The 23,448-nt window shown below is 43.4% G+C and overlaps 2 protein-coding genes across 2 annotated transcripts in view; one reads left to right on the top strand and one right to left on the bottom strand.

Annotated features, from left to right (window-relative positions):
- Positions 1–104: 104 nt before the first annotated feature.
- Positions 105–8,652, bottom strand: dazl (deleted in azoospermia-like; the record flags this gene model as incomplete). Its single annotated transcript, XM_079570310.1, has 8 exons — positions 105–149; positions 2,435–2,512; positions 2,744–2,883; positions 4,324–4,390; positions 4,471–4,522; positions 4,583–4,674; positions 6,602–6,724; positions 8,644–8,652. The coding sequence occupies 8 exons, from the start codon at positions 8,650–8,652 to the stop codon at positions 105–107; spliced, it is 606 nt and encodes a 201-aa protein (XP_079426436.1).
- A 7,128-nt stretch (positions 8,653–15,780) lies between these two features.
- LOC306973437 (inactive phospholipase C-like protein 2) overlaps positions 15,781–23,448 on the top strand; it is a gene marked incomplete at its 3' end in the record, with an annotated part of 73,022 nt that continues 65,354 nt past the window's right edge. The window contains exon 1 of the mRNA XM_079570360.1: positions 15,781–16,232. Coding sequence (XP_079426486.1) covers positions 16,020–16,232 — 213 coding nt within the window. The 5' untranslated portion in view covers positions 15,781–16,019. The remainder of the gene's footprint in view (positions 16,233–23,448) is intronic.

The following is a 23,448-nucleotide window of genomic DNA, read 5'->3' as shown; positions in this document are numbered from 1 at the left end:
AGCACCCAAAAGACTAAACCTATACAACTTTTTACATCCGAGTAGCACTCCATTCTCCCAATTTTTTCAACTCAGTGTTGTTTTACCTGAGACGGGTCAGCGCGTTACAGAACCGTCAGCATCGTCTGAACTCCACAGTCCACAAAGTTCTGCAAAACAAACGCGTTACAGGCACAGGAAGTGATGACCTGTTTCAAAAGTACCTTTAAATACGCCAATAAACCTGATCCATCATTTTAGAGAAAGACTAAAGTTCTGCTGCTGTGTTTCTGCTGTAGCCTTGAGAAACAGCTCCCTCTTGTGGACATCTAGTGCCCCAACAACTGAAATGAAGTGCAGATCCTACATTATAATGAGTTATAGCTGGCATGCTTTCAGTGCAGATATAGATTATGAATAAAAAAGGCTCGTGCAAAACCGTTTCAATCTCCCATTACAAAAGTGTGTTGGGTAGGGAGGGTTATATATATATATATCGTATTGCTCTACATTTGCATTGGATGTAATTGGGTATCTAAACTACAAATGTAAGACTTTTAATTTTAGACAGGACCGGATTATTTCAATAAAGACGAGGAGCATGTCCACTTTATTATTTCGACATTTAAGCCTGTTACAGTGGCATCGGTGGTTCGAGCTGAAGAGGACATTACGGAGGGCATGAGATTAGGGCCGGGCAATTCATGGAAATTTAATCGAAATCGCACTTTCTACTTTGGTCAATCTCAATAATCGTCGTGGGGCTTTATAATCCACAGGCTTACAGTCATTTCTTTGGCACAAACAGTGCCTAGTTTGTGAGTTTGGGCGAGACAATGGAAGACCTTTGTGCGTTAAATGAGGCTTGATGAAAGCATTTGTTTTTGTTTGAGCTGAGGTTTGAATATGGATCTAATTTTATGAACCAGCAAGGTGTATTTAATTTACTATGAAAAAAGCGAGATTGATCAATATGGGGAGAATAATCGTGCTTTTTTTTTTCTTCCAAAATCGGCCAGCCCTAGACGAGCTGCAGGAAACGCATCCATGAGAAGGAGGGCGGCCCTTTGATTTGGCTCCGTGAAATCAGAGCGACTCTTCAGATGAACATCCACTTATCTCCGGGGCTGTTTTCATACCAGGTTTTGGTCACCATTCCTACTCATAAAATGCATCGTTTATTTATTTGATAGGGACAGTGCATATTAAAGGGATATTTCAAGATTTTTGACATAGGGCCTCATTTCCTCGTTATCCAGAGTGTTGCTGGTGCCTGGAGATGTTTTTTTTTGTAATTCATGCAGTTCTTATGTTTGAAGAGTTCCGTGGTGCTAGGCTAGTGCGAGGCTAGCACATTTCTACGATATCAGCCAGCCTGCATTAAAAACAGTGTGACCCGCTCCACAGAGCACCTGAGGCAAATCACTTATAACACCAGACAAACCATATAAATGTCTGTGTCCATAGAGTCATTTTAACCATTTTGCATTTAAAATACCTTATATTTGAGAAGCATCAGCTTCGTTGTATAAGCTACGCGGCGGCGGAGTGATCTGCTAGAAAATAGTCCCTCAAAATGTGATCATTCATGTGACGCAGGTCAGTTATATTCCAAAAATTATTCTATGGACACAGACATTTATATGGTTAGTCTGGTGTTACAAGTGATTTACCTCAGGTGCTCTGTGGAGCGGGTCACACTGTTTTTAATGCAGGCTAGCTGATACCATAGAAATGCGCTAGCCTTGCACTAGCCACGAAACTCTTCAAACACAAGAACTGCATGAATAAAAAAATATCTCCAGGTACCAGCAACACTCTGGATAACTAGGAAATGAGGCCGTATGTCAAAAATCCTGAAATATCCCTTTAATGAACAGTTGCACATGTGCACTGTAAATATGCCAGATTATAGCAGAGATGCTAGTTTCCATCTGTCCCTAGGCAGGAAACTGATACACAATTTACTAAATGTAATAACAAACAGTGACACATAGACTTATCTGTGGCGCACCGGCACAGAATCAATACCGGCCGCCACATATTGCATTTTGTAAATTTGTACATTTTTTTCCATAACGCGTGTCGTATAGTACTGTCGCTGCGGTCAATGTGGCTGAGGGTTATGGTTTAAAATGCAATGGCCCACGTCACCGCCACCACCGCCCCCCCCCACCCCCTCTCCCCCTCTTTTAAGAATCCTGTTAAAAGCACCGGCTCAATAAGAGTAATAATATCGATAAATCCTTAACAATACCCATCTAATAAAACATGTGTACTTTACTCATCTCAACATTTCATTTGAACAAACAGTACAAAGAGTTCACCTGGCTGACCGGTCGAGACCTGTGCTCCTGGCTCCACTGTGGAGGCGAGTACTGCAGAGGGAGGGGCAGGATTGGTCAGGCTCGTCACATGAGCAGCAGCATGTGGTCACTCAGAGGGGGTACAGTACCTGGTACGCATAAGGATTCTGTGTGTAGTTCACTGGCATCGGCGGAACCATGACTCCTCCAAAACTGGAATAGTACGGCTGGGAGAAAAACAGAACAGGTCACTATACTGGTTTCTATATTGGAGCTGCAGCTGGAGCTTTAGAGGAGATGCAGCACCCGTAGAATGGCTCAGCAGCACCTGTCTCTGCAGTAGGATACAGGAAAATACAGCAGGCCTGTCTAAAGGGTAGCTAATTCATTTAATTATACAGTAACTCAAGGTTTTCACATGAGCACAGCATACACGTTATAGTGAGTCTGTGACATACCGGAGTGTACGGGCTCCCTCCACCGATGATGGGTGACGGCTGCGGCAGACCCCCACCCATGGGCGAGCAGCACGAGCAGTAGAAGTACTGTGTGGGATTGATCCATGGAGACGCTCCGAACATGTGGGGAGGCAGAGACCCTGAGGCACAGAACAACAGGCTTCAGAACTACTGACCAGGCCCTCTAGGATTTCACAGGCCATTTTCATGCCTGTTGTTGGCCACTTCCAACAGATTTTTTGCAGGTTTTTTAGGCAACCATTTCAAACACATCATCACAATTTTACGAGAATTAGAAGATGCAATTTTTTTTTTACTATCCACCAGTTTCACTTCCCTCTGTGAGAGTGACCATAAGCCCCTCCCACTCCTCCTCCTCCTTTTCCCTGTGCAGCTGTTTCAAAGAGGAAAAATAGTCTGTGAGGCATTGCGTTTTCATCCTCGTTTTTGTCGCTGTTTTTTTCAAAAGTCGTTTAGATTTAAAGCCAAACTGGAGAAATTGTGCTCGGTTCAGGTGAGGGTTAAAGCAGTACTAAGTAACTTATTTACCTTAATAAATCCTTTCCGTAGTCCCTGTGGGGGTAATACAAGTGTTTATGGGATGATTGGAGGGTTTTTCCTCTCCCCCTGGTGTCTCTGGCCAGAAAACCATGTTTGCAACTTGACTGCCACCAGACCGGAGAAAGCAATACACACTAATGTAATCACGAAGAAGAAGCTAACATGCTAACGGGCAAAGCTAACTGCGGGCTAACGTCACTTTAAACAGTATTTACAGCCAAGTTTGAGTGAAAAAAAATATTTCCATTGTATAATTGGATGCACAGTAACCCTCTCTCCCTTCGCCTTTCCTGTCAGCGTAGTATTTACTCTCCAAGATTACTCTCCACAATTAATAAATTAAAAAATGGTAACTTGCTACTACACCTGCAGTTGCGCTCATGGCCTCTAGGCTGAAGAGTTACTTAATACTGCTTTAAGCGGTTAATGCTGAACTGAACTTGATTTGCTCAAAGCTACACATGAACAATGTACAGGTTAGTGTGAACAGGGTGCGGTACACTGAGCGCTATCCTCTCCTTTCTGCAAACTTTGTCCTATTATGATGCAATATTTCTCTCATCTGTAGTTCATTACTATTCACATGGCGTCTCCTGTCCCACTACCCCTCGGGAGTGCCCGTCTAGATCGAACGGAGGAACCCGGATGAACGGAGAAACCCCGCCTGGAGGGATTGGACAACGAGGACTGCACGATCTTGGCCCGTCTGCTCAGGGACTCCCGTCGGCCCTGGGTCTCTATAGCCTGTCCGTCCATGGGAGTGGATCTCTCCTTCTGTGGTTCTCCCAAAGGTTTCTCTTTTCTCCCCCTTGGTTTTTGGGTTTTTCCTTGCCGTGCTGACGAGTCCACGGACAGGGGACACACGCCGCACGCCGCCACCTGCTGCCAACGTTTATTAGGACTTTACGTTTGCCTGGATACTTCATTTGCCTGAACTTTACATGTGTGTAAATAGTTGCGATCGCGATGTCGAAAACTCCTGGAGGGACTGACCAACCGTTTGTCACATAGACACTTACTTGCATTTCTTTCTTTCATGATGGCGGGGCCCAACTTGAGTTTACGGCCCTTAAAACTGATCTGTTGCTGTGGTTAAAAGAAAAACAAAACCATTACTCCAAACAGCAGTGAGCACATAAAGTAATCTGACTTGTGGGAAAACTCACTTCGATGATTGCGTGAATGTTGACCTCGTCGCTGAAGTACACAAAGCCGTACCTGAGCAGAGGAGAACGATGAGACTCTGAAGGACACACTGTGACAGAAGTCAGCGCTCACCCTTTGCAGATCCCTCCGCGGTACGTGATGATTTTCACTTCCTTCACAGGCCCAAATCGCTCGAAGAAGTCGCGCATTTCAGTTTCATCCACCTTTTTGGGAATAGATGATTTCAGACCGTCACTTACTCAGTTTCAGCTTAATCCAACACCCAAACTGCTCCTGTGGGACTAATCCGTCATTCTGGTTCCCCAATTATGCCATCGTTTTAGGAGTGCCCTATTTTTGGAATTAATAATGTGCGTGAATAAAACTGCCCTGATGGGAGCTGGTGCAGACCCAAATATTTTAATCTAGATACATGTTTCGAATGTAAATCGGTGTTTCCCACCCAGGGATCAAGTCGTTCCCTGACAAATCAACAACATTTGATCAAGAAATGTGCTCAAACTTGGCCTAATTGTTGTTGATAAACCTATAAGTGAGTGGGAGAAGTTTTGAGTCCGTGTCTTGTGTAGTTTGTGAGATACCGTAAAGGCTCCAACCGCTCAACCCTCTGCAGACTTTGTTCTACACATTGTGGAGTGATGGAGTAACGCATTGTCCGATTCAATCTTCACAGGTGGCCTCCAAACAGTCACACCCCTCATTTCAATACTGATCATTGCCTGTGCTAAGTCGAATGACATTTACAGTGTTTTTGTCGGATCAATTTGAATGATTGCAATCAAATCAAACTGACAAAATGAACCGCCGCAATTAGCAAAACCTGCAAAGCCTGCAATTATTTCAGCAGCGCAAGATCCAGCACAAAAAAAACAGAATGTCCTTTTCTCTCTGAGGCTTTGATATGTTTAATAACCTGTTAGTGTTCACCACGTGGTTTAGGCTTGTGGTTCTCAACTGGTGCAGCTTACAGGGACCCGCCTTTAAAGCAGTACTAAGTAACTTATTTACCTTAATAAATCCTTCCCGTAGTCCCTGTGGGGGTAATACAAGTGTTTATGGGATGATTGGAGGGTCTTTCATCTCCCCCTGGTGTCTCTGGCCAGAAAACCATGTTTGCAACTTGACTGCCCCCGGTGCGGAGAAAGCAATACACACTAATGGAATCACGAAGAAGAAGCTAACATGCTAACGGGCAAAGCTAACTGCGGGCTAACGTCACTTTAAACAGTATTTACAGCCAAGTTTGAGTGAAAAAAAAATTCTATTGTATAATTGGATGTACAGTAACCCTCTCTCCCTTCGCCTTTCCTGTCAGCGTAGTATTTACTCTCCAAGACAATTAATTAATTAAAAAATCGTAACTTGCTACTACACCTGCAGTTGCGCAGTTACTTAGTACTGCTTTAACCTGACAAAGGAGCGATGATCCAAATAATCATAATAATAATAATAATAACCGCCAGAGTGAACAGGTGAACATGATGGCTCTGTCGGGCTGCACACAGCTCATGATATGAATACAATCAGGGGAAAAGGCTGTAGATTTGACCATGAAAACAAGAGGTGCGACCCTCACTGTGCATGCGCTTATGGATAAAGCCCACAAAAGAATGAGCCGAGCACTTCATAGTCACCGTTATATGGACACTCATGTTATCAGTGCGAGTCCTCGATCCAACGCGCAGATGAACATGAATGACGCACAACACGCTGTGAAGCACCAGGCGCTTTACGCTCGCACTTCCTTGGAGATGAGCAGCTGGACTCGGTCTGTTGTGTTTAGGACAAACACAACCGTGGTCTAATGTGTTACCCGTGAGCTCGGATGAACTGTGGAGAAGTGGGCCTTAACAACCAGGCGCTCCGTAAACACGCTGTTGGGGTGATAGTACACTTTAGCAAAGCACTACATCTCAGTGTTCCAGCTATCAATCAAAGAGCATTTAGAAAACATGTCTCCAAACACTGAACTCTAACTACTCCCTCCCCATTTGCACGAAGGGTTTGAGCGATCCCACATAAAAGTAACTGTCCACAATACTGTTGAGAACAAGAAATAAAACCTTTTACAGAGAAGGGGTATTTACATAAGAGAGAAATGAAGTGCACTGAGCCAAAACAATGCCTCACCTTCATATCTATTCCACCGACAAACAGGGCATTGGGAGTCAGCTTGCCCTCAGGCAGAACGTATCCGTTTGACAATCGCAGAGAAGGTGAAAACTGGGTGCCGCTTCTTGGCTTGTGAATATCCTTTACAGAGAAGTTAAAAATAAATCACATTTTAGTGAACAACAATTGAGACAATGCTTCCACATACAGTCGTTTCTGTGTCATTCGAAATGCACACGTATGTACACTTAACTAATGCCTCACAGCCGAGGTGAAATTAAAATATAAATGACTGGTCACAATCTAGTTTTTTAAGTTGTCTACATACATTTAGAACAAACTAATTAGTTTACAATGCACATTCTGCTAAACATCTTCAATCGATTAATTTGTCAAATTAGTATGGATTAACCATTCATAGGGCTGTGCAATTAATCGAAATTCGATTACGATTTCGATTACAACAGTAAACGATTACAAAATTAGCATAATCGCCAAAAATCTATTATAAAATTGTTTTTCAATTTTTTTTTGTTTCAAATTTTTAATTTTATTTTAATTTCAATTTTTTTTTGGGGGGGGGGGGATTTTTGTCACTTTTTTGCTGGATTTTTGTCACTTTTTTGCTGGATTTTTGTCACTTTTTTGCTGGATTTTTGTCATTTTTTGCTGGATTTTTGTCATTTTTTGCTGGATTTTTGTCATTTTTTGCTGGATTTTTGTCATTTTTTGCTGGATTTTTGTCACCTTTTTGCTGGATTTTTGTAATTTTTTGCTGGATTTTTGTCTTTTTTTTTAATTGATTTTTGTCATTTTTTGCTGGATTTTTGTCACTTTTTTGCTGGATTTTTGTCATTTTTTGCTGGATTTTTGTCTTTTTTTTAATGGATTTTTGACACTTTTTTGCTGGATTTTTGTCATTTTTTAATGGATTTTTGACACTTTTTTGCTGGATTTTTGTCATTTTTTTAATGGATTTTTGTCACTTTTTTGATGGATTTTTTTAAAGGCAACAAATAATCGTTTGAATAATCGTGATTTCAATTATGACAAAAAATAATCGTGATGATTATTTTTTCAATAATCGAGCAGCCCTAACCATTCATGTCACTAGAACTTTAACAAATGACAAAACTATGGAGTCGTTGCTTAATTCTATGCTTATTTACCATTTATTGCCAATTTCTTTGATTTCTCAAATTGCAGTATTTTGATGATTAACCTCTTAACCCCCACCTTAACCGAGCACATTTTCTTCAGTTCGGCATTACCCAAATCTAAAAAGTTTCTTGCAAGAAGTGTCCAAATAGCAACAAACTCACAAATAAGTAACAAAAAGTAAAAAAAAAAAAAATGCTTTAAAAAAAAAAAAGACGACAAAAGCGTGCAACAAAAACGTGACAACAAAAAACGTAGAAAAAGCATACAAAATACAACGCGAAAAATCATGTTTGTAAGTCTTAGCTTTCAAATGAAGCGTCACACGGGCCTAGAGGCTGTAAACAGATAATGTGTTTGGATAAGTTGGGGGTTAACAGGTTAAACCCGTGATATCGAAGAATCAAGCGAAAAACAAATTCGCATGTTTCTTGCATTAGTTTATGTTGCTCATACTGAATCGACACACGATCGCAACACTTATTTTCGAATATAAAATCACTGATCACTTTCCCTAAAGTATGCGAGAACCTTGCAATTCATCAATGGGCCCAATATGACCAAACATCAAACTTGAAGCAAGCAACGCAAGCTAGCATTACTGAAGTCAAGGCCAAATACGGCTACGGCGAATTTGCAAAACAGGGACAATTGCGAACATATTTCACTTTAGATCTAAGTTACCGCTCATCTTACGGGATCTCGAAAACATGCGCCACACAAAAAGTGCATGTCTCACGCTTTCACTCCTGTCTGATGCTTTCTGTCCGCAGCATTACAAAAACATGTGAGCCAGTGCGCCTTTTCCGCAGATAGCCACGTTAGCACCACGAGCTTTAGCGGCTAGCTCAAGCGTGGCTTATTAGCATATTTAGCGATGTGGGATTGCAATATTTGCTAACCTTATTCATGCCCGGCAGTTTACACAATACACACAGGTATTTGCAGTAAAAGAAAGTGCTTACCATTATCGCTAAAATGTATTAAAAATGAACAGAGAGACCGCCAGTGTCGCGCGCTCGCCGCCGCTCATCGGACAACACCTACGTCACAGCGAGCAGCGCACGTGCTCTGTCAAACAGCCAATCACAACGCAAGTGCAAGCGAATAGCGGAACCAAAACAAAAGAAGGTAAGAAAAAAAGGAAGTATTTGAAAGGTTAGTGCTAGATCGTATGCTTCGGGGGGAAAGTCTGCTGTGAAAACGTGAGATGTCATGACACAAATTAAGGTTAGGGCCAGGGAAATGGTTAACCTCTTTTTCCAACATTTTTTTGTTGGGTGTTCAACTCATTTAACTTTTTGGTGATTTTTTATCACATTTTTTCGTCCATTTTTTCGTCCATTTTTAATCAATTTTTTGTCACATTTTTGTAATTTTTTTGCCACATTTTGTCACATTTTAGTCATTTTTTCGTACATTTTTCGTACATTTTTAATCAATTTTTTGTCACATTTTTGACATTTTTTTAATCAATTTTTTGTAATTTTATTTGTGACATTTTGTCACATTTTCGTAATTTTTTTGTCAATTTCTTGAGACATTTTTGCCACTTTTTCATACATTTTTCGTCACTTTTTTGTAAATGTTTTCTCACTTTTTTGTCACATTTCCATCATTGTTTTATTGCTATTTTCACAGCTTTTTTCCAGAAGCTTTTGGACTGGGGTAAAGCCAAACTGGAGAAAATGTGCTCGGTTCAGGTGGGAGTTAAGGGGTTAACTTTAAGGATTAGGGTTAGGATTAGGATTATTTGTATTTTTAGACAAACCAACTCATAGATCTATACAAACTCACAGCAGACTGTCCCTCCGGAGCATACGATCTAGCACTAACCTATTTGAAATTGTACGTGTATTGATTTTGGTGTTATTCATTTTGGTTGCTATTGGAGCCCAAATGAAAATATGTTATTTTTATTTATTTATTTATTTATTTATTTATTTATTTATTTATTTATTTATTTATTTATTTATTTGATTTTTTATTTTTTTATTTTTTTAATGCATCGATTATTAACCAAAGCATAATCATTCCCGAATCCTAACACAGGGGGCAGAATCAGGATCCATAACTTCCTACCAAGGTCAAGGTGGAACGATAAGATGGGATCATTTTCTATCTGATTCTAAATCACCTTCTAAATCTAAAAGGTTAGAGCCTATAGGCCAGTGTAATCCATCATTTGAAAGCTAAGACCTACAAAACGCGTCAAAATTGTAACTTTTCTGTTGCTCTTTTGTGGCTTTTTCTTGATGCGTTTTCTTCACACATTGTTGTCACTTTTTCATCACGGTTTTTGCCATTTTTCTGGTGCTCTTTTGTCACTTTTGTGGCGTTATTGGCACTTTTTTATGGCTTTTTTTGTAACGTTTTGGTCGCTCTTTTGTTGCATGTTTGACACTTTTGACCCAGTGAGGCGTTACTCCGGCCCATAGGCTTTAAGCTTTTAGATTTGGGTGAAGCTGAACTTGAGGAAATGTACTCGGTTAAGGGGGATAAGAGGTTCAGAAAAAGACTGGGCATTAAGTTTCAAAGTGCAGAGAGCAACAGTGGCCACAAGATGGAGCTCTTTGTCAATGTGACGCATTAGAGCAGCAGCAGCAGCAGGAACTCCTCAGTTTGTCCAGTGTGCAGAATGCTGATTTCCAACAATAAAGAGCAATCAGTAACTACTGTATGAGCTACATGCCTATACACATGTCCAATTTTGTGTAGCTTAACCTCTTAGCCCCTGCCTTAACCATGCGCCTTTTCTCGAGTTCAGCTTTACCCAAATCTACAAGGTTAGAGGCCAGACTTACAAAACTCATCTAAAGTGATCACTTACATTTTCACTTTTCAATGCTCTTTTGTGTTTTTTTTGGTTGCGCTTTTGTTGTGCTTTTGTGTTGTGTCTTCGTCGCGTTTGGCTCGTCGCTCTTTTATTGCCCTTTTATCCTTGTTTTTGTCTCAGTTTTGTCGCTCTTTTTTCCAGAAGCTTTTCGATTTGCATATAAAGACAAACTGGAGAAAATGTGCTCGATTCAAGTGGGGGTTAAGAAGGTAAGAAGTTAAGAAGAACAAAACATGCTCCTAATGACCAGCTTATCACAAGTCAGTTTGGCCATTTATCAGGTATTTTTTAAACAAACAAAAAATTAATATCTGAAATAAAATGAGGGAATTCATTCACTCTCTCATTCATACATCAATGTACGCAGACGCACGGAAGCAAAGAGGGTGAAGTGTTTTGCCCAAGGACACGACAACGGCGGGCACCTGCAGGAGCCGGGATCGAACCCCTGGCCTTCCACTCTATCTGACCAGAGGCGACTGAAGACTGGCGGCTTCATCGTGATGATGGCCTGTTCATTTCTTAAACTTTGGTACGTGGTCTTCTTCAAGGGGTATAGGCTACTTAAAGGAACAGGCCACCGTTTTTCCATACTGAGATATGTTCTTACCTGAGCTTAGACGAGTTGATTACATACCTGTCTGGTCTTTGTGCCCGTGGAAGAGCGTGGTAGCTTCTAACTTCACCCCTGTTTGGAGCCATAGGAATACATTGGGAGAGGCCAAATGCTAACAACATCTTTGGTCATTGTGCGTGACTGAGGGCACACACAAAGACCAGACAGGTACGTATCTACTCGTCTAAGCTCAGGTAAGAACATATCTCAGTATGGAAAAATGGAGACCTGCTCCTTTAAGGTCATCTTTACAGTATCGGTCAAAAGTTTGAAACACTTTTTTATGTACTGGTTTGTTTTTTCTTCAATTCAAGACTTCTTACATTGTAGGTTCTCTCTGAAGATGTTGAATATTGAACACATAGGGAATTAAGTTTGAAGGAAAAACGAGATCACATAGATTCTTCAAAACGCTTTGATTATTGCTTTATGCTTTTAACATTTTCACAATGAGCTTCACGATGTCGTCACAGAAAGGGTTTGGACTTTACAGACTGTTGTGAAGGGGACAAGGACCTTATGCTGCTCATTGGGAAAATGCAGGAATAAGGAAGAATTTAAAAACATATTTGGAGATATTTCACCCTTTTCGTACAATGTCAATAGTGTTGGAAATCAAGAAAAGCTGATACAGAAAAAGAGTTTCCAAACTTTTGACGGGTACTGTATGTTCATTTATGCTTTAGTAGGCTATTTCATTTTGGGTACATGTTTTCACAGTTCCATCCACTTTAGAACTGGTTTAGTCCTGATTTGTTCTGGATCTAGGCCTGGTTGTAGGCAGTGTTGGGTAAGTTACTTTAAAATTCTATATGAGCAGTTACAGCTTAAAAAATGTACTATGTTTGTATTACATATTACAGTTTAAAAAATGTAGCCGAGTTACACTACTTTGAGTTACTTCTGAGGTACTTTTGGCAAAATATAAACTGAAAATAGTAATACAGTAATGCCACCGAGCAAAAGTGCTTTTCCTTCGCTTTCCCCCATTCTCTCATGTCTTGTTTGAACGATGTAAACTACACTCATCTGCAGATCTTATACACCAGTGTTCCACTTCATTTGGCATTTCTCGGTTTGTACATCAATACAAACCATTTAAATGCACTTGTAATTCGAGTTACTTCAATTGTGATGTCTAATATATTCCTGTATGTAATATGTTATGTTCCTTAGTTACTGAATAAAGTAATATATTTTTGTAACTCGTTACTTTTGTAATACGTTGCCCCCAACACTGGTGGCAGGCCTTTGCTATGAATACTGGTGTGTAAGTAGGCTACTTATTTATTCAGTTGTTTTATTATTATTCATGTTTATAATTAGCTTAATATATTGTGTTTTAGTTAGTTTTATATATGTTTTTATTTATGTTATTGTAATGTTATTCTTTGCATATTCCATCCATCCATCCATCCGTTTTCTTCCGCTTTATCCGGGGCCGGGTCGCGGAGGCAACAGTCTCAGCAGAGATGCCCAAACTTCCCCATCCACACACACCTCCTCCAGCTGTTCTGGGGGGACCTAGTCCCACCGGCGTGTCCTGGGTCTTCCACGAGGCCTTGTCCCACTAGGACATGCCTGGAACACCTCCCACGGGAGGCGACCAGGAGGCATCCGGAACAGATGCCCGAGCCACCTCAGCTGGCTCCTTTCAACGTGAAGGAGCAGCGACTCTACTCCGAGCTCCTCCTCAACTGAGCTCCTCACCCGATCTCGGAGGGTGCGCCCAGCCACCCTGCGAAGGAAACTCATTTCAGCCGCTTGTATTCGCGATCTTGTCCTTTCGGTCATTACCCAAATCTCATGACCATAGGTGAGGGTGGGAACGTAGATCGATCGGTAAATCGAGAGCTTTGCCCCGACTCAGCTCCCTCTTCACCACGACAGACCGATACAGCGACCGCATCACTGCTGACGCCGCACCGATCCGTCTGTCGATCTCACGCTCCATCCGTCCCTCACTCGTGAACAAGACCCCGAGATACTTGAACTCCTCCACTTGAGGTAAGGACTCCCCACCGACCTGAAGAGGGGAAACCACCTTTTTCCGGTGGAGAACCATGGCTTCGGATTTGGAGGTGCTGATCCTCATCCCGGCCGCTACACACTCGGCTGCAAACCGCCCCAGAGCAGCTGGCGGTCCTGGTTCGTTGAAGCCAACAGAACAACATCGCTTGCAAACAGCAGAGATGAGACTCTGAGGCTCCCAAACCGGACACCCTCCGGCCGCTGGCTGCGCCTAGAAATTCTGTCCATAAAAGTAATGAACAGAACCGGTGACAAAGGGCTGCCCTGGCGGAGACCAACACGCACCGGGAACAGGTCTGACTTACTGCCGGCAATGCGAACCAAGCTCCTGCTGCGGTCATACAGGGAACGGACAGCCCTTAGCAGAGGGCCCCGTACCCCATACTCCCGGAGCACCCCCCACAGGGCACCACGAGGGACACGGTCGAACGCTTTTTCCAGATCCACAAAACACATGTGGACTGGTTGGGCGAACCCCCACGAACCCTCGAGCACCCGATGAAGGGTATAGAGCTGGTCCAGTGTGCCACGACCAGGACGAAAACCGCATTGTTCCTATTTGCATGTTGCATTTTTAGAATTTCCAGTGTTTCCTCTGAGAGAGGAAACAGCGGTGGTCGGCTGTGGCTGTGTGGGCGCTGTCCTCTGGGTGCCTGGATGGGGGTGTGGTGTTTCTGCTGCGCCCCTGCTGGGCGTCCTGTTGCGGTGCCCTATAGCTGCAGCTGATGTGCCGCTCCCGGTGCAGACGGCTCCTCTGATGGTGTTTCCTTACCTGGTTCATCTGTACCCAGACTCAGCACTACGTCCATTATCTCATCATGTGCGTCTGTGTGGGAGAGCCTGTGTGTGTGTGTGTGTGTGTGTGTGTGTGTGTGTGTGTGTGTGCGTGCGTGCGTGCGTGCGTGCGTGCGTGCGTGTGTGTGTGTGTGTGTCTGTGTGTGTGTGTGTGTGTGTGCGTGCGTGCGTGCGTGCGTGTGTGCGTGCGCGTGCGTGTGTGTGTGTGTGTGTCTGTGTGTGTGTGTGTGTGTGTGCGTGCGTGCGTGCGTGCGTGTGTGCGTGCGCGTGCGTGTGCGTGTGTGCGTGTGCGTGGCTATTGTCTGTTTTTCTTTGGAAGAGTGGGTGGTTGGGTGGGCGGGAACTGCTTATAATCTGTAAAGCACTTTGTGTTACAACTTTGTACGAAAAGCGCTTTATAAATAAAATTTTGATTGATTGATTCATTGAAAAGTTTGATAAACAGGAGGCAATATGGCCAGAGCCACCTTATCCAATGGGCATGCAAGGGCTGGACCCCAGGGGCCTACCATAGTCAAGGGCCTCACAATTAAAGGGGCTAGATGCAAGTTAGCAATTTTATACTCATTACTGCCACCTCAGTCCATACGCGTAACTGCACCTTCTATATTAAGCTCATGCATGACGGCACTTCAGACCCTTTTGAGTGACAGTGCAGGATTTTAGAGGCAGTTGTGGTGAACAGGTCTGGGCTCAGTCTACACATTAGGACATTGTTGGAACATGTAGTGGGAGGAAAATACTTACTTTCAACATTTTTAAATTTTGTATAGTCCCTGTAAGGGGAAACAAAACAGGTGATTTGTTGATTTCCATGTCAATCACTTCACTTTGCGGCATGACTAACCGTACGTCCTCCTATGTGTGTACCTGGAGTGGGCCCGCCCTACCTGGCCCAGAGGGATAAGTAGCAGGGTTAGGGTTTTTGTGGGATTTAGGGTTATAAGTTAGGGTTTGCGCTGAGGGGGGTGGGGGCCTACAATTCTGTTTAAGCCCCGGGGCCTATGGGTACATTAGCGTGGACCTGACTAGGGCTAAGACAAAATATTGGATCAGACTTGGATCGCAATACTTTGTGCTGCAAAACCAAGTATCGATACTTTATCAAGTATCACAGTACTTTCAATACTTGTGTTTGGAAGCGTTTTTATCACACTCCTTTGCTTTCCAGTAACAGTAACAGCACTTTGTTACATTATGTCTTAAAGGTGCATTATACAACTTTTTTTACGTGGGGATAAAATAGTTGACAATTGTGTGTATTTGACATTGTAGTGACCCAGGAGCTATGAGTGGTCAGCATGGCGCCTTTACTTTCCATCACGGTGGTCTCTAGGACGCTCCAGGATCAATTGTTTGCAAGGTTTTCACTGCTCACCAGTAAACAATTGATCCTGGAGCGTCCTAGAGACCACTGTGATGGAAAGTAAAGGCGCCATGCTGACCACTCATACAGCCGCTGGGTCACTACCAGGTCAGATAAGCACAAATATCAACTTTTATTTCACACAAAAAGTTGCATAATGCGCCTTTAATGCACTTTTCAATCTAAACACTTAAAATGTCAAACAAATGTCAGAACACACTGTCTTGCCCAAATCCTGATCCTGAACGTTATTCCACCGTAGCGGCTTCCCCTGTCACTGCAGCGCGCCGGGGGGTGGCGGTGAGTATCAGTATGGGCGACCACGCACGCAGCTGTCCTCCGCTGCGCGTGTGCGTGTGTGATGGATGTGGGCGGGGTGGAGGGCAGAAGGCGTGTCCCCTCCCTCCCCGCGTGTGCCACACCGCACGCTCCGCCGTCTTCACAGCTCCATCACCGGGGGAGGGAGGACAGCGCGCCTCGGTTCGGCCATGCCTCCCCTCCGCCGTCTCCCCACGTCCTCTGCGCCCGTCTGATCTCCACCACCCCCAACCAACAAACCAACCAACCAACAAACCAAGCAACATCCATCCATCCATCCCCCCCTTCCCTGGCTGCCCTGCCTCTCCAGCGCGCCATGGCCGAGCACGGGGAGAGGAAAACGGCCGCCGCTGCTGCTGCTGCCGCTGCTGCTGCTCCTTCTTCTCCGACGGTGTCCAACGGCAGCTGCGGCGTTCCGGAGGCTGTCAGGCGGGTCCAGAGCGAGTCCCTGGCCGAGGTGTGGGACAGGGACAGCGCCGGCTCCGATTCGGGCTTCAAGACCATCCCGAGGCGCAGCAGTCTCATCAAGGTAACGGCGGTGTCTTCTTCTCCTCGGTGCGCGTCGTCTGCGTAAACTTGGGGCGAACTAACTGTTGCCATCGCTGCCATGTTCAGCCTCCACCTCCTCCTCCTCCTCCTCCTCCTCCTGTCATACATGAGGAGGATGATGGTGTAGCTGCGTTTCACGGGCGCGCACATTTTTCACCTTCAGGAGCCAAACACACATGCCTCGCACCGCGCGTTTCATCACACGGTTTGTACGAAAGCGCCCATGTCAGACAGCAGTGTTGTTGTGGTCGGTGCCTTTAGCGTGTCTCTCACCATTGGGCCTGTAACTCAGTGGGGGATTCCATTTCTGGGAGGAATAGTCTTTCAAGAGTCAAAAAATCCACTTGCGCAGCATACAAGAAAAGACGGCGATATTCGATAACTCGATAATATTTACGGTATTATTGCGATGTTGCTGAACCGTTTCAACACAGAAAGTGAAACTATATATTTTTTGTTTCAGCTGTTTTAGGCCAATGTTGCATTTTCTAACCAACAAAGTGTTAGATAGTAATGGAGGTGTGTTTGATTTGATTAAATACCTGCTTATCCGACCCCCACCTGAACTGAGCACATTAACTCCAGTTTGGGATTACTCAACTGGAAGCGTCAAAATGAATTGAAAGTGAGATGAAAAAAAAGGGACGAAAAGCCACACAACGTAACAAGGAAGTGACAACGAAAGTGATCAAAGTGCAAGAAAACGGTGGCACAAATGAGGTGGAAAAAGAACGACTGTGAAAGTTGAGAAAATGCACTCGGTTAAAGGAATAGGCCACCGTTTTTACATACTGAGATATGCTCTTACCTCACTTTAGTCGAGTTAATATATCCCCGTCTGGTCTTTGTCCGTGCGCTCTGTCAGGCAAACGGAGCACATACGCAGCCTCTCCCACATGTCATATAGCTCCAAAAAAGCTCACGATAGAAGCTACCAAGCTCTTCCACGTGTTCCCTATTTAAATAAAGTTACGTGAAGTGTTTTTATGCGAAGTATATTTACACAGAAATGTAGCATGTCGATTTTATAAGCAAATAAAAAGGGGGACTATATTGTGAGGCGTAATGATACAGGAGCAAAACGTCTGCGCAGTAACTCCTAAAGACTTCCCCGCTCACTTCCGTCAATAACCTTTAGGAGTTACTGCGCGGACGTTGTGCTCCTGTATCATTACGCCTCACAATATAGGGAACCAATCTTCTTCATTGTCCTAAGTCAGGGTGCATTGACAGTTACACCTGCGCACTGCCACCTGCTGGAATGTACATCATCAGGCAGCCCTTTTGTTTTTTGCTCCCATTTTTCAACACGATAAACCAATTTCTCGCAAAATCTTGTTCACACGTCAGGCTAAATCTTTGCCGAGAGTGTCCGTCCCCCATCCCAGCTGTGGCATATCCAGTTGATGGTTACATGCGTGCATATTGCTTCGGTGTCTTAGGCTGTCTACAATAAAAGGACACTCTTAAATGTTCAGTTTTGCCTCACATAGTGCAGCGCGTCTCCTTCATAGAGTTGATCCGGTTGTTGATATGGACGTTATGAATGCACAGAGTCGCCGGGACGAGATCCTGAGGCCGACCGTCGCCTCATGTTGCAGCGTGATAGTGTGCAGGGATTTGTGCACGATTCCTGGAAGCTGAAAACATCCCAGTTCTTCTTGCGTGGCCTGCACTCATCGGACACGTCCCCCCATTGAGCATGTTTGGGATGATCTGGCTCAGGGGTGAGAAAAGTCCCTGATCCCCCTGAGATTGCTAAGGCACCAAAGCCCCCTCAAAGATTTTAACCCCTAAATCAAACTAGTTCTAGAAACATTCCTCGGACGTCACAGACTGTTTTACCATGAAAAGGAGTAGGTTTAATTCCAGCTAAAGGACGGGCATTGTCCCCCCTAATGCGGCCGGACGTCAGAGTGCACGACTCAAGGATCATTATTACAGTCGTTCACTGGATTGGATGAATGAGCTGAAGTTCGGCTGATGTTATAAAGTCAGCCCTCTGGTTCTGAACAGAAATCAGCGGTTATTATCGAGCACTTTTGATGCAGCGACATGTGCACAGCTGAACCCAAAGAACAAGAACAGACAGAGTCCTCCAGCAGCTAGACAAAGTCTTACATAGTCTAACTTAACCTCTTACCACCTGCCTGAACCAAATGCATTCTGCCCTCTTTGGCCATTATATAGGTCTGTGTAACACCTCATTTGAAAGCTAAGACCCACAAAACTGATCTTTTTCCTCACGTGGTTGCTGTGTTGTGTCACCTTTTTTATGTTTTATTTTTTTTATTTTGGTCACATTTTTGTTGAATTTTTGTCATATTTTTGTTGAATTTTTGTCACATTTTTGTTGAATTTTTGTCACATTTTTGTTGAATTTTAGTCACATTTTTGTTGAATTTTTGTCACATTTTCGTTGAATTTTTGTCACATTTTTGTTGAATTTTTGTCACATTTTTGTTGAATTTTTGTCACATTTTTGTTGAATTTTTGTCACATTTTTGTTTAATTTTTGTCACATTTTTGTTTAATTTTTTCCCAAGAAGCTTTTTGATTAGGGTAAAGCCAAACTGGAGAAAATGGGATCCGTTCAGGTGGGAGTTAAGAGGTTAAAGTGGACATATCATGCATATAAAAAAAATCGACTTAAAAACCTTATTTTGGGTGCCTCAGGTTTTATATTTTGTAATTTGATAATACGTCTATGAGAATTTAATAGTAGCAATGAAATGCAGGAGAAAGAGCTGGTGAAAATCTCGGCTGGGGCTCCTCCTGCTGGCAGCTATGGGAATAATTTTCTTTAAAAAGAACTTCCAGGCTGGATATACGGCGTGGTGAGCAGCTCCAGCAGAGCGTGATAAACACTTTGAGCACAGAACGGCTCAAAATCTATAATGTTGCATCATGGGTGTTAAAAATGTGGTGGACAGTTCTGGGGTTAGAACGATGACGTGAGTGTTATCAGGAAGTACAGAACGAGGCGCTGACTCTGTAGAAGAAGAAACAGCTACCGTGCTTTGTACGAGGATTCACTCAAAACTGCGTGACTGTGGTGTTATACTACTCCGGGTCTGTCTTTGACGAGGAACGTTAAAACATGGTTCAAACCAGGAGAAAGTCAATTTTGCGTGATATGTCACACTTTATCTCATGAGCTTGTGGCCCTTTATCAAGTTGTGGGAATCTGCCTGGCAAGCAGCTCGACTTTAACACGAACAGTACGATAGCGTCTGTGGTAGAAGCGGCTCTAGGACTCCTCGGGTTGACATAAAATGATTCCTCAGAGGCTTCTCAGTGCGTGCTGGAGTTAAAGGCAGGTTTTCTGGTCCCCCAATAAAGAAACACATGTCAGAGTATCCTTTTATTGACAGCCTAAGACACACCTGTGCGACTCATGCGTCTGATCAGCATCTGGAGGTGTCACACAAGTGTAGGCAGACCTGTCAACGAGATCTGAGAGAGGTGGGTCTATAACGGCGGTAGAAAAAGTATGTGAATACAACTGTGTGGTTCAGTCGAGGAAAACAGGCTCCGACTGCTGCCAAACTGAGGCTGTGTTAAAAGCTGCAGGGGCTGTTTCTTCTGTTCGTTCTGTTACATCCGTGTAGAGTCTTTGTCTCTTTCCCACTGGAGTCGTTTCATGTGAAAGAGCTGTTCTAAAGACGTGATTGAGTCGAGCACGTGCGCGTCAGTGGACAGGTGCGTGTGGGCAGGTATCTCATTTGTACCTCATTAATCTGTCTCTGCAGTGTCAGTGTCCCCCTTGCGCCGCCCGCCATACTTCATTAGTCTGGCTCAGTAATGAACTCCTACTCCCTGTCCCCATCAGCGCATGTCTATATGAGTGTTTTTTTTTTTTTAACAATGCTGTGTCATTTATTGTTCCATTACCATAGCAAGAAGGTCCCGGGTTCGATTCCCCGTCCGGGTGGGGTATTTCTTTGCCTGTCCAGCCGTCGACTCCTGCTTTTTTATCTGTTCAAAAGCATGACTGTCTAGAATTGTGCTAACAGCCAATCAAATCTGGAAAAGTTTTGTATTGATCCAATCACAGACCGCATTGTCACAACAGGAACCGAGTTAGCCACTAGTTAAATATTTTCTTAAATGTACTTTACAAGAATCTGCCTGCTTCATCTTCTCTCGGAGGATTTTCGTCTTGTTGCCGTCTATTGTTTTTTGTCCTGTTCCAAATGTTGATTGAAAAAGCTGTTGAATATTTGTGTTGAATTCCCATTCTCACAGTTGCTACCGACTCCTTGTATCTTTCAGTTTTTGTGGCAAAAACTATGCCGATCGTTCACATTTGTCTCCGTTCTTCTGGCCAATGCTAAAACTATTAACTTCCTGTTTCACAAAATACGCTACATGCCAGAGGTGGGAGACTCGAGTCAAGTCAGACTAGAGTCGCAATTTTTGGGACTTACTTGACCAAAGCTCCGAAAAGACTTAACTTGACTTGGGACTTGCTGTTTGTGACTCGAGACTTCACTTGGACTTGAGGCCAATGACTCTTAATGACTCGCTGTGACTTTATAGTTATTTATTTGAGTGAAACTGTCGAAAGATCAGGATTCATTTAGTAAAAGCGGCGCATCTATGTTTACATTATGGTGATTAGCCACATGCGTGTTCGGTTTCCAGACGGAGCGTCTTATCAATAAAGCGCGAACAGGTAGGAGGAAATATTTCTTTGGATGCATTAAAAGTTTTCGAAAGACAGTGAAGAGGAGGAGATTTACGGACAGGAAAACGTTTGAAACAATGGACTGGACCTACAGCGCAGACGGAGCCTCCAGAACGACGATGTGTACGAGCTGATTAATCAACAGGAATCTTGGGGCTTTTCGATGTTTTAATTCGTTTACACAAAGTTACAGCATTTAGTGACTATCTTCTGCATCCGCACAGAGCCCAGTGACAGCGGGACTGAAGGCTACGCAGAATCTATTTTGAGCAGGGGCGAATCCGAGTATACACGGGCTGGGGCAGTACAGGGGAACCACTGACAGAAAAACCGCCAGAGACTAACAAAAATAAAAATATTATTTTATATTTATAGTTCATACTACAAGGAAAAGCAGCTCATGTTTTTTTTTAAGTCGGCCCCCCCGGGCCCCCTTCCTTAAAATGCTGTCCCGGTAATTTTGTACATAGACTGTTTATTTAAAATATATATATTTTGAATTTTTGGCAATTAAATATTAATTAGACTTTAAATCCAAATCCATGAGATTTTAAAAAGTTTGATTTTAGCCTAAATTTTTAAAATCGCTATATCTTGAGCAAGCACTTGTAATTTTCAAGATTAAACACATGGTGGCTGGAGGTGACTTTCCGGCTTAAGCAAGACTTGACTTGACTTGACTTGACTTGACCCCATGACCGATTGACTTGGACTTACTTGGGACTTGGACCTTCACGACTTGGACTTGACTCGAGACTTGCATTTAGTGACTTACTCCCACCTCTGCTACATGCCGCCTCAATGATATACGGCTTTTCTCTGATTGGTTAATATGCCTGTCAGTCACGGCCATAAGGAAGTCACCCCTGATCCCTGATACACGACAGGTATTTCTGTTTGGAGTTTGCATGTTTTCTCTGTGCCTGCATAAGTTTCCTCTGGGTGCTCCGGTTTCCCCTGTCACTTAAAAACATGTACAATAGGCCAGGACAATGATTCAAATTAGCCAATGGCTACAAGTCGGGACAGTCCAAACCAAAGAAACAAATGACAATTTGAATTAGATTTGAATAAGAAGTATTCAATAGTGATAGTGATAAAGATAGATAGTGATAAAGCTGTGTCTGACATCATTACCTTAAAGCAGTAGTTGGAGACTCGAGTCGCTCCTGGAGATGAGGCGAGTCTCCAGGGAGTCTCGGTGAAAATGAACAGGCTAGATTTCAGTGGAGACTGCGCAATGACTTTTCAACTCTCCATGCGATCACTATAGCCATTGTGGCCACATTGCAGAAACTATTTTTTGTCCTCAACCTGTGAGGCGTTTCTGTGACGTCCCTGCAATGTCTCCGAGACCTGTCGGATACCAAAGAGATCTTAAAGAGACGTAATGGTGATGTTACAAAGAAGTCACAGAGGCATCTCTGCAACGGAGGAGACGACTCAGAGACTTAAGCCTTGTTTATGTTCGTCCACTAACTCCTCCCTTCTGCGTTGAACGTACCTGGCAGCCAGTCAGTGAGCTCCGTCTTCATACCTACAGCTCCCTATGAGTGAAAAACACTTTTTGTGTTATCATTTGTATTCATTTGTACTGTAAAAATAATCAAAAATTCTGCCAGGATTTGTAAACTTTTGAACACAGCTATAGCAGCTGTCACGTTGTCTGGAGATGTCTCCAAGATGTTGTGGACATCTCTGAGATGTCTCGGTAACACATGTCCCTCCGCTCTGCAGACATGAGCGACAGTATCCCTCTCCTGTGGTGAATTTAAAAAAGCCCTCAGAGCCGAGTGGGTACATACCGTCGTAGGAAAGGGCCTAATGCCATCTGTGGGAGTAAATATGCTGTGAAGCTTAGTGAGAGGGAGCGCACTTGGCCTCTTTCCTCTTGGCCTGCTGTTGCACTATTGTTTTGTTTGCTTTCACACGCGGAGCTGATACTGCAAGGCTGTTTACAGTGTCAGCCAACAGAGAAGGCCGTGGATCTTTAACATCTCTGCAAATCTGTGTTGTATCATCAGAGGGAGACTGCTACTAGTGGACTATATTTGGAGTCACTGTATTTCTGAGTGTAGTTTTATCATGCAGTACTTTTGACTTCTACTTGAGTAATATTATTTTAAGATTATTTTGTATTTGTATTTTGTTTTGTAATCATTTGTGAATATATGCAAGAATGATAGAACCATGGAACGAGTCGGCCACATCCTAGAACACTGTCCTCTTCAAACCCTGGTGTCAGACGGCAAAGATGACTTCTTTGAGACTTTGATATTACAACGATCAAATCAGATTCTTACGATAAAGTTTATGTCTGCAAAGAAGCTAGCTTCAGTTGCGTTAATTCCATGTTTATTCCCATGAATTTCCATTAGTTCTTATGAGAAATTGAAGATTCACAGCCCTAGTGGCAGGGCAGTTGAATGGGTTGACATTGGAGATAATGGAAGCTCATGATCTCTTTGCTCATATAAATCTATGGCCGTACTAGCTCCCTGGATGG

Source organism: Gobius niger (assembly GCF_951799975.1).
Source record: "Gobius niger genome assembly, chromosome: 14".
NCBI classification, from domain to species: Eukaryota; Metazoa; Chordata; class Actinopteri; order Gobiiformes; family Gobiidae; genus Gobius; species Gobius niger.
This window is presented reverse-complemented; position numbering and strand designations above follow the sequence as displayed.